The sequence below is a fragment of the Bubalus kerabau genome, chromosome 1 (genome assembly GCF_029407905.1).
Source record: "Bubalus kerabau isolate K-KA32 ecotype Philippines breed swamp buffalo chromosome 1, PCC_UOA_SB_1v2, whole genome shotgun sequence".
NCBI classification, from domain to species: domain Eukaryota; kingdom Metazoa; phylum Chordata; class Mammalia; order Artiodactyla; family Bovidae; genus Bubalus; species Bubalus kerabau.
Window position 1 is genome coordinate 120,655,152 of NC_073624.1, and position 12,046 is coordinate 120,667,197.

General features: G+C 40.2%; 1 protein-coding gene across 2 annotated transcripts in view; it reads right to left on the reverse strand.

Annotated features, from left to right (window-relative positions):
• The window catches only part of TPH2 (tryptophan hydroxylase 2), a 102,616-nt gene that overhangs the window by 35,885 nt on the left and 54,685 nt on the right, over nt 1-12,046 (reverse strand). For both annotated transcript variants that reach the window (XR_008716563.1, XM_055587437.1), the window contains exon 8: nt 10,678-10,804. Coding sequence is in view for 1 of the 2 variants with exons in the window: in XM_055587437.1 (XP_055443412.1) it covers nt 10,678-10,804 (127 nt within the window). In the remaining variant the exon portion in view is untranslated. The remainder of the gene's footprint in view (nt 1-10,677; nt 10,805-12,046) is intronic.

The following is a 12,046-nucleotide window of genomic DNA, read 5'->3' on the forward strand; positions in this document are numbered from 1 at the left end:
GGAGAAGGGAATGTCTACCTGCTCCAGTGTTCTGGCCTGGAGAATTCCATGGATAGTATAGTCCATGGGGTCGCAAAGAGTCAGACACAACTGAGTGACTTGCACTTTCACTTCACTTTACCAGAAGATGGGAATCGGGGGAAAGGGAGATATAGATCAAAGGATAGAAACCTCCAGCCGTAAGACAAGTCCTGGGGGTCTAATGTATAGAATACTGATAATAGTTAATAATACTGTGTTATGTACTTGAAAGTTGCTAAGAGAGTAGATCTTAAACATTCTCACCACAAAAAAGAAATGGCAATTATATGCGGACATTCAGGTGTTAGCCATCACTATCATGGTAACCATTTTGCAACAGATAAGTATATCACTTATCGGGCTCACTTCAGGTTCAGACCCTTCCCACCACATACCCCACCCCATGCACTGCCCATCAAAACATCCATCTAGTAACTTCATCAAGTTCTGAGACCCCAACTGCTGACGTGTGGTGATCCTTGAGGATAAAGTCAAGTGGGCACAGAGCTTAACACACAAACAGGATGAAGAGTTACTGAAGCAGCTCTAACTTTTTATGAGTTTCCAAATATCTAAAATAAGCTGTTGGGTTGGGTTTTTTTTTTTCCTCATCTGCAGTTATATGATGGTTCTCTCAGGCCCCTAGGATACAGTTATAAAATGATGAACAAAGATTTGAGTTGGAAAAATGGATGACTATTCCAGACTGCAAATAGATTTGTTTCTAAACACAGTGAGCAATGTAGAGCTCACTTTTTAATTCCCAGTAACGATGGTGTTCTCATCATAATATAAATAGATGACGAACACCTATAATAGCAACCATGAATATTGTAAGTGAAACATATACAGATAGTGCAGAATAGCCTTAGCTCCAGTATCAACAATCTCAGGAGGGAGTACAGTCAGAAGAAAGAATGGCCTTGGAGCACTCAGGTAAGAAAAAGACCAAGGGCAGGGGTGGTTAAAAAAAACAAAAAAGACAAAAGACAGAAGTGAAGCTCTAAGGGGCTGGTTAAAGGAATATAGAGCTCCTTGCAGGGCAAGACCACTTTTCAATATGCCCAGAATACATAAAAGTGAAAGTAAATGAGTTGGAATAGATATTATTAATTTTTAATTAAGTTACTCTCAGAAATAGCACACTAACTCATCATCCACCCAAACATCTCAATTAAGAACATGTAAATGTGCATTCCTTCCAGCTTTTTGTCAGCTTTGTATCAAATGATCCAAATGCCTACACTAGTTCAAAGACTCTACATGGAATAAATAAGCCTGGGGCTTATTTCGAGCTTTCTGTAGAGCTATTAAATGGTCATTTTTAATGTAATACATTTCAGAAAGAAGTAGAACTGGGCATAAGCTTTTTAAAAGCTGCAAGTTTCCATGCCTAGCCAGGTAGGCAAACTCATAAGAGACGGGGTAACAAGCTAATGTCCTCCACAGACAGGAAAATATTCATTAGCAATTCATAAACTAATGTTACCTTTGCAATTACACTTCTAATGTGAATTACAGTCAATTGTTAGTTTAAAGCTGACTGTACATTTCATTACCACTCTCAGCAAGAGCAAGTCCCAGTTATACCTAGAAATTCAAACATATTTCATTTACAGCCATCAAAAGCCCCAAATAATACAAACGTTTTACTTGGAACAAATAAATTATTTGTTTTTATAAAGTATAAACAGAACACTATATTGTTCATTTTTTGGCAGTCCTTTCTTACAAAAAAAATCAGCTGGTGTTTTTTTTTTCATTCAGAGATTCTGCTCACAATGAATGTCATCCTTTCAAAAGAACATCTAGACTTGTATTTCCTAAACTGTGCTCCTTGGAATGTTAATAGCTTGGGATGCTAATACGTCTTCCATGAAAAGAGACTTTAGCAACCATCTAATTACTGGGTTGGCCAAAAAGTTTGTCAGGTTTTTTCTGTAACATGGGGAAAACCCAAATTTTTTGGTCAACCCAGTACTTTCTTAATTTTCAAGTTCACATTTTTAACATTTCTAAAATAGAGCTTCTTACAAACAATATTAAAAAATTTTCTAACTGAATCTTTTTCCCCTTTTTAAAAAAGCTATTAATTATGTCTTACTACCAATGTCATCTTAAGATGGAAGAAACTTCAGTGTGTAAAAATAAAATTTTTATCACTTATAAGATTCACTCTGCACATTATCTTAGGAAAGGCCCTGAAAACCCAATACTTTGAAAACAAAGTTGTTTATTTCATTTAATCTAGTTTTCCCCAAATATATTTGTCTATGGATCCCTTCTGTCACAGAGCTCATAACATTTCATGAGACTAATGTTCTGGGAACGCATTATGGAAAAGACTGGTTACTCCTTCCTTACCCTTGGCCAAGACTCTCTGCTCACCAGCTTCACCAAGACTCAGGGACAGAAGGTCTTCATCAGGAAATGAAGGGAAACATGTTTTGGAGTTGACAGAACTGAATGGATGACCTAAAACTCTCCGTAAAGGGAAAATTCTAACTGGGCCAGAGGCCGATTTATTCTGCTTGGGAAACATCTGTGGTGTACTCCTGCTGATTGCTTTCTCCAACAAATGATGCACAGCTTCGTCTGTTTGAAATGCCTTTATGATGTGAGAAATGAGCAGACTGAACTGAAGCCGTCTGCGTCATGGGGTGGGATGCACTGCATGGAGCAGGCATCCCTTTACACTTCTAACAGCTAGGGAAAGAGAAGTCGATAATCCTTCTGGGGCTAGCTCCTAAATTTACCTGATCAGCAAGTTTCTGTCTGTGCATTCCTGTAAAACTGAATGGCATAAGTCGTACAGCAAGTGAGCAGGTGGCAGGACACACAAAACGAGCCCCAGTGACACGCACTGAGAGATACAAAGCTCCATTTCCAGGCTCAGGAAAAACCCTAAATAAACTCAGGTCACACCGCAGTGTTCATCCGGCAATACCCTATGAACCCAGTTTTTAGGAAAAGTATTGAATCTGGAACTAAGGCTGAAGGATTGCCATATGCCTTCTGAAAAACATACCCGAGCCTTGCCTAACAGGCACACCTGTGTACCAGGTCACTGCTTCTCTGGACCACCAGTATATCAGCAGTACCTGGGATCTCATCAGAAATGCCAGATTTCAGGCCCCATTCCAGACCTGGTTGCCCAGAGTCTGCCTTGTAACGAACTCTCTAGGTTATTTTATACACATTACCATTTGAAAAGCACTGACATAGGGAATATACCCTTTGTCTGTCTTCCCATTTATATTGATTGAGGCCCAGATGCCGTGAAGTCAGGTGTCAATTTTGTGAAGATTGATAAATTTCAAGTTATTTTTGTCCACTAGACATGCAAAATGATTTCTGCCTGGTAGAAAAGATAACTTCAAGGTTACTGTTCTTTGCTCCACAGAACATAAAACATTTGCACCTTGTTTCAGAATTCCTTCTTTCAGGGACTAGACAGTCTCAGTCTCTGAAATTCTTCTTTGAGTGAAATTTACCATTTTGCTTTTACCTCATGAGTGAGTTAAATAAATTGTCAACACATGCTCAGAACATATGTATGGCAGTCATGCTTGTGACTGTTTAAAGTTGTAATTCAAAACCAGTCACCTCTCAACAGCAGTAAGATATGTATTTCTAGTGAACACAGTAATAGCTGTCTTTTCTTGGGAAAAATAGACAGTTGTCCAGTAAGTGGTAATTGAGTATGTCCAATATGAAATAAAGGTGAATCCAGCATGGGCTGGTCCCTCTGCATGGTATAATATAATGTATAATCCAACTTTCAATACAAGGCTGGCAACTGAGAGCCTATAGTTCTGTTTTAGCTTGCAAACAAAGATTTGTAGTCAAAGAATATTTTGTTTTATTTTTATTTTTGGATGTGAAGGCTCTTAGGTATAAGATGTACTCTCTAGTTCTCTACAGGCTCCAATACTCCTTATTATCCTGTATCAGGCTATTTCAGACATCCTTGCTACTATCTGGCTCCTGAAGGCATTTAAGTTTACAGCCCTTAAAGAAGACACGAATCTATTAAACCCATGTAAGCCAGCGCTACTGTGGGAAACGGCTGGTCTGAAAATGACAGCACACGCTAAGCAGGCATTATTGGGAATATTTTTGCATATCTATCATGCACAGACCCTGAACAGCTACGATGAGTATGAAAAGAGTACTGCTGCCAAATCCAGTGACCTTATTCATTATCCACCAGAGGGCAAATTATTTACATGCATAACAGTGCATTTCAGATACAGTTACTGAGCATCATCAATTTATTCAGACACAAAAGAGTTTCATTTAAACAGTTCTCAGGGACCTGCAACCATTGCCCACATAAAACAGCAGAGATAGCTTCATTCTCAAAAATGGGCATTATTAAAATGTCAAAATAAATATCATGCAGAAATATAGCAAAAAGAGGCAGTAGTTATAGGCAATAACCTGCTCCCTCTAAAATCATACCCAGAAGTTCAGAAGCAGCTTTGAACAAAACAAGAGTTTGGAGGCGTCTACCCGGCTTAGCAGAGGTTGCTTTCTTCCTTAGATGGATTTGTTATGGCACATCACAGAAAGTTATTAAGTATCTACTTTTACCAGGTGTGACTCTCTTTCTCCTAAGTGCTTAAATTCACTAAACAAGGAAAGGGAGGCAGTATATAAACAGAGTCATTAATAATATAAATCTTACCTAGAGTAAAAGAATAATATGGGCTGTCTCATTTTTCTGCATAAATAGTGATTTCTGTGCTTTTCCATTTGTCCTCTCTATGGATTTTTCTCCTTTAGTACATCTCATCTCTCATTTTGTTCTAATACTTTTTCAGGAAACTTAATGGAAATTACTTGGAGGAAATCAGCTAATAATACCTCCATTTCTCATTTGGACAGCTAAGAGGGCTCACTAACCACCACTCTTCCTCCACCATTGGTCTTTTTACCCCTCTCATTGAGGCCTCACCTCTTAATCTCTTAGTCCTTGCAACAGAGTCATTAAGTTGAGCTTCTAGCTTCAGCATATGGCTTGACAGTCCTTAATATGTGTGCCATCCAATAGGTTATTCATTCCCAGATTTACTATGAACTTGCCTAGCTGGAATCTGTTTTCTTTCAAGCCAAATTCCAGCAGTTTTCGATTCACTTTAACTGAGGGATAAGATGTGGTTTTGGAAGTCAATGGCAGTACCGTATTATTTCAGCACAAAACCTCGCTAGCCTCCTCACACTGGGAATCTGTCTTCCTCTATATTCTCCCCATCATGTGGGTAAAACTTTCCAAATTTTTCCTTGGTCCACAAAATACTTGTCAAAGTAAGTGGGCAGTCTATAAAATTGAGAAAAATGGAACTGCAAGGCTTGTGAGAGACAGAAAATCAAAGAGAGTTGCTCATGCAAGATCTGCTCCAGTAAGGTCAGGAAAAGAGGAGATCAGGCTCCAACTCTCCACTGTGTTTAAAGAAACTCATAATCTTTAAGTTGAAGTCTTTTGAAAGTTGATGGTCTCCTTGGTTTTTGTAACAGTCAAAGCCACTATGAGGTTCCAGACTTATTCTCTCCCTTGAGAGGCTTTTGATCCTCCTTAACCTGACTCTGCATCCCAGTCTCCAACAATGAGCTCAGAACTCAGACACACTTAAAAGACTTAAATTTACTTCAACTATGTATCTGCTTATGTATATGAATGAAAGCTAACACTGACTCGGGGTTCACTGTATTTTTGTGTACTGGATCGTGAGTTCTTTGAAGTAAGTACTACTTCTTTGCCTTTCTCCTATTCCCGCCCATGGAACCTGGGATTCTTTAGCCACTTAAAGACTATCTGTTGACTTGAATTGGCTCCTGCAGAAGAGTGGTATCTTCTAGGCAAAGAACAATTGAAAAAGAGGAAGAAAGAGAGCAAGAGAAACATGATTAGTGATCTCTAATAGATGGAATTGTTTCTGGCCACTGGAACTGAAGCAATCCATGGCCAAGGGTATTGGAACCATGCAAAGGAATATAAGTTCCAAAGGAAAACTTATTCTACAAATTCACTGGCCCTAGTAAAAAAGGTTTCAAGCTTTAATTGTTGGTTTTACCTTGCAAGTGTAAAAACAGAAAGAAGAATGCCCCCTCAAAGATATCCAGAACCTATGAATATGCTATCTACACAGACATGGAGTTTGAATGGGGAAATTCATGAATTATCCAGGTAGGCCCCACATTAGCCCTTAAAAGCAATAGTCAATGAGAGACAGAGAGAGATGTGACAACGGCAGGAAGGTCAGAGAGATGCAACATGGCCGTGTTGATGGTTGATGAAGGGGGCCACGAGCCAAGGAATGCAGGCAGCCTTTAACAGCAGACAAAAGGCCAGGAAGCAGATTCTCCCCCAGAGCCTCCAGAGAGTGACACAGCCCTGTTGACACCTTCCTCTCAGCCCAGTAAGAAGTGTGTCACACTTTATCTCTATGAAACTGCATTTATACTGTTTTAGATGAGGAGTAATTTGTTCATTGTAATGACAGAAAAGGTGATCCTTGGTTTCAGCATGGTCCTCTAAACTGGTGAGCAGGCCTTCCCTGTCGAGCCTCCAAACCAGAGAGATTTCTTCTCAATGAAACCATCCTTCAATCCTTCCTTCCCCCCTCTCACCTTTCAAGACTCAACACAAAGTTTCTCTCCTCTGACAAGTCTTAGTTTTATCTATATAGTCTATGACTTTCTGAAAGGTGAGGATCCTGTCATATTCTTTGTAAATGTTAGTTTGAAAGATGGAATTAATTAATCATCGTTCAATGGAAGAGAAGATAAAAATATTTTATTGTCACTGCTTTTAAGAAAGAAATTAGATTACTCACTAGGATCCACCTACATTCACATCCATGAAGTCCTACCTTGCTCCTTCTCCTCCTCTCTTTGGACACAGATACACACACACACACACACACACACACACCCTGGCAGGGTTGACTCCTAGTCTGCAGCTGTTCAAAATAAGACAAGCAAGCAAACCATCCATCTCTGATCAAGAGTATAAGCTACAGGGGTCAAAGGCTGAAACCAGAAAATTTCAAGGAATTTGCAAGGCACAAGGAAGTTCTGAAATGTAGCATTTAAAGCCAGAGCTAAGGTTTGAGAATTTAGTAACAGGACTTACAGTGTGGTGGTTTTAAAATACATCTACAGAAAAACTGGAAATAGAACTGCCTTATGAACCAGCAATCCCACTGCTGGGCATACACACTGAGGAAAGCAGATTTGAAAGAGACACGTGTACCCCAAGGTTCATCGCAGCACTGTTTATAATAGCCAGGACATGGAAGCAACCTAGATGTCCATCACCAGATGAATGGATAAGAAAGCTGTGGTACATATACACAATGGAGTATTACTCAGCCATTAAAAAGAATACATTTGAATCAGTTCTAATGAGGTGGATGAAACTGGAGCCTATTATACAGAGTAAAGTAAGCCAGAAAGAAAAACACCAGTATATATATACTAACGCATATATATGGAATTTAGAAAGATGGTAACAATGTAACAATAACCCTGTATAGGAGACAGCAAAAGAGACACAGATGTATAGAACAGTCTTTTGGACTCTGTGGGAGAGGGAGAGGGTGGGATGATTTGGGAGAATGGCATTGAAACATGTATAATATCATATATGAAATGAGTCGCCAGTCCAGGTTCGATGCACGATACTGGATGCTTGGGGCTGGTGCACTGGGACGACCCAGAGGGATGGTACGGGGAGGGAGGAGGGAGGAGGGTTCAGGATGTGGAACACGTGTATACCAGTGGCGGATCCATGTTGATGTATGGCAAAACCAATACAATATTGTAAAGTTAAAAAATAAAATTTAAAAAAAAAAGAAAAGAAACAAAAATAAAAAAATAAAATACATCTACAGGGCTTCCCTGGTGGCTCAGTGGTAAAGAATCACCAGCCAATACTGGAGACATGAATTTAATCCCTGATCTTGGAAGACTTCACATGTTGCAGAGCAACTAACCCCATGTGTAACAACTACTGTTCCCACGTGACTTAGAGCCCGTGCTCCACAGCAAGAAAACCCACCACAAAGAGAAACCCATGGACCGCAACGAGCACTAGAGAAAGCCCGCTCAACAGCAAAGACCCAGCACAACTATAAATAAATAAATAAAATACACCAACAAATGCTCTGATGCTCCTTTCTCCAAACAATAGAGGTGAATTGTCCTCCCCTTGAGTGTGCGCTGGAGTGAGTCCCTTCTAATGAACAGAACGTGGCTGATGTGAGTAGCACATGATGAAGTCACAAAAGGCATTACAACTTCCTCCCTCAATACCCACCTCTGAACCGACTTGTGGACACAGCAGGGGAAGGAAAGGGTGGGATGAATGGAGAAAGTGGCACTGACATATATACAGTATCATGTGTATACACGTCATTACGTTTATATACGATCACGTGTAAAATGGAAAGCTAGTGGGGAGCAGCATGCTGTATAACACAGGGAGCTCTGTGATGACCGAGAGGGAGGGGATTAGGGGAGGGGACATATGTATAATTATGACCAATTTGTATTGTTGTACTGCAGAAACCAACACACCATGGTAAACCAATTTTCCTCCAATTAAAAACTAAATTCAAAAATTAGCTATCTCTATCTCTTCCCTTTTCTCTCTTTCTTCCCCACTCTCTCTCCCCTTCCTCTCTCCCTCTCTCTCTTCTGAAGGAAGCCAGTTGCCAATATCCACATGGCTGAGCCATATTGGGAGAACTTTCCCAAATCTGAAGACATCTATAGGTCTAGCCCACATCTTAACAGCAACAACAGAGAGTCCCTGAGACAAAACCACTCAGCTAAGCTGCTCCCAAATCTCTAAACACAGAAACTATGAGATAACAAGTGTTCATTGTTTTAAGCCACCAAGTTTTGGGATTACTTGTTACACAGTAATAGATAACCAAAATACATGAGATACAATTCCTAGAGCAGAGGTTACAAATTGGAAGAACAGATCCTAATTCAGTCTACAAATATACTTTCCTCAGCTCATAATGGTAGATTTTTTTTCATGAGCTAAAATTTTTAAATCATTAAATTTCACTTAGAAATCTAGATTTCCAATCTCTCTCAAATTTAGAAGATCTAGCAACACAAAGGCCTACATCCCCATCTGGCAGCCTTCTGCTGTAAAAGACAAACACTCTCCTGAGCTCCCGACAGCCCCCAGTGTTCATCGCCACACTGACACCAGCAGCATGGCTATTCCACTATTTCTCTTCAAGCAGAATAATATTTCTCAGTTTCTATATTTCTATCAAAATTAGGAAACAAAAGATATACTGAAAGGGCTTTGCATCTTAAGAAATCTAGGAAACCGTTTATTTCCTGGTGGGAGTGAAGAATATTCCTGCATGCCTAATATGTCACCAATGTATGTCTGTCAAACACACAATTTAGGATCCTATTTTTCCTTCCTCCAGTAGCTTTGCTCATTGTTGTCAATAGACTGTCCACTGTAGGTAAGTGAGTTTGTTACTCTGGCTGCTTCATATGGGGCTAGGATAAAGCATATGAGCTTGCTGGATCTGGCTCTTCAGCAGCTTAAAGGTAGCTGCCAACATTACACCTTTCCTCTCATATGACTTGTTTTGCAAAGAACCCTGCTGAGATCATAGTATCTATTCAATCTTTCTCTGGTTTTGCACTTATAGTAATTGTTTAGCATGAGCTGCTTAATGCTGGTTCAAATTGAGTCTGAAAACCCCATACTGACTAGTCAGAAATAATCCCAAGTACAACTCCTGCATGCATGTTAAGTCACTTCAGTTGTGTCCAACTCTTTGTGACCCCATGGACTATAGCCCACCAGGCTCCTCTGTCCATGGGATTCTCCAGGCAAGAATACTGGAGGGGGTTGCCATGCCCTCCTCCAGGGGTTCTTCCTAACCCAGAGACCAAACCCATGTCTCACGTCTCCTAAGCACAACTCCTACTTAAATGCATACTTTTCACTATTACAAACAATTCTAGAAAATAAACATTGAACTAGAACAAGGGGCTTCCCAGGTGGTGCTGGTGGTAAAGAACCCACCTACCAATGCAGGAGACATAAGAGATGAGGGTTCAATCCCTGGGTTGGGAAGATCCCCTGGAGAAGGACATGACAACCCACTCCCGTATTCTTGCCTGAAGAAATCCCATGAACAGAGGAGCCTGGAGAGCTACAGTTCATGGGATCATAAAGAGCTGGACACGACTGAAGCAACTTAGCAGCAGCAGCGCAAGAGCCAGCAAACAGGCCAAATCCGGCCCACTGCCAGCTTTTATACATAAAGCTTTATTGAAATCCAACCACACATTCATTTACATACTGTCTGTGGCTGCTTTTACACCACACTAGCTGAGCTAAGCAGTTATGAAAGAGACCTCATGACCTACAAGCCTAAAACGGTTACTATCTAGCTAGCCCCTGAATGAGAAGGATGAAATACAAAGATTTTGGCAGTTAAGAAACCAAGCCCCCATTGTGCTACAGAGGAACACACATGGGGGAAATAAAGTTGCCGTGTCCTCTCCAGAATGTTTGCCCTATTATTCATAGTACCTCCAAAGCTTTCTTCATCTTACAAATGGACGTAAACAGAACGGGTTTCAGGTTGAAAAGGAACTCACTGTGGCTAGTTTCTGAACATCTTCATCCGATGCTCCCAGAGATGCCAGGCCTATTTCCTGTGAAAACTGAGCAAACTTAGGGTCCGCAAGCAGAGGGACATGTCCCAGCAGCTCATGACACGTGTCTCTGACAAGAAAAACAGCACAGAGAAATGTTAGATGAGTTAAATGATCACCGGTAGAAAAAGACCTAAATTCTAAATATAATTTTGTTACTGTAATTAGTTACTGTTACTAAGTTTTACCAATCCGAAGATTTTTTTTTATCACATTTTAAGAACTGAAATCCATATGCATCCTACAACAAATGGCATCTTAAATTATATGATATACAGTACTTTAATATTTTGCTATTAATATTAAAATACCTACTATTTTCAAGTAGTAGATATTTGGCAGGAGTAGATCCTTGGCATTTTGTCATATGCCAAGCATGTGTTGAGTGTTTTGTTACATACATTGTCTCTTTTAATATTCAGAAGAAACTTGAATTAAAGTAACTTAGAGTGCAACATTCTATAGATCATGGGTGGGCAACCTGCAGCTGTTGGCCAAATCTAATCTACTGACTATTTCTGTAAAGAAAGTTTTATTGGAACACAGCATGCCTATTCACTGATGTATTGTGTACGGCTCCTTTTCACTAAAACAGCAGAGTTGAGTACTTGTCACTGAGATCATACAGCCCGCAAAGTCTAAAATATTTACTAGCTGGCCCTTTCCTGAAAAAAAGATTGACTCTTGCTACAAAGTCATAAGGGCAAAATCTGAATCCAGCTTATCATGATTTCTCAGCTCTTGCTCTCAACCCTTAAGTCACACTGCATCTCATGGTACACTTTCCTGGCACTGGGAAAGAGCAGAGGATCATATTGTCATCAAGTGGCTCTTCTCATGGACAAAATTTTATGTCTGTAACACAAGCAACTTCCTGGAGCCTTCACACTGGAAGACCCCCGGTCCTCTGTCTTGTCCAGCCTGAACTGGGTCATAACAGAGGTTTAGATCCTCTCATTTGCCTGGGCTTCCACTTGGAGCCAGATGACCAGGGAAAGGCAGGTATGTGCTGCAATGAAACAGTTTCCTGATACCAAACAACACTGCAATGCTTTCCCCTATGATTCTCTGCAAATGAGTCAAAAGGCAGACCATAGTTCATTTTCTTGACAAAACTAATGAGCCAGGTAGTAATTGAAAGATGTTTCCTGATATCGCCTGGCCTTCTCTTAAGTGTTATTTCTTCACATAGATGCTACAACATAAATGCCAGGTACTGCCACCATTAATACAAGTATAAAGCAAGCTGGACGGTTATGAGGCTGAGGCAAGGGAATGGTGGTCAAGGGGAGATGATGGATACCAACGTAAA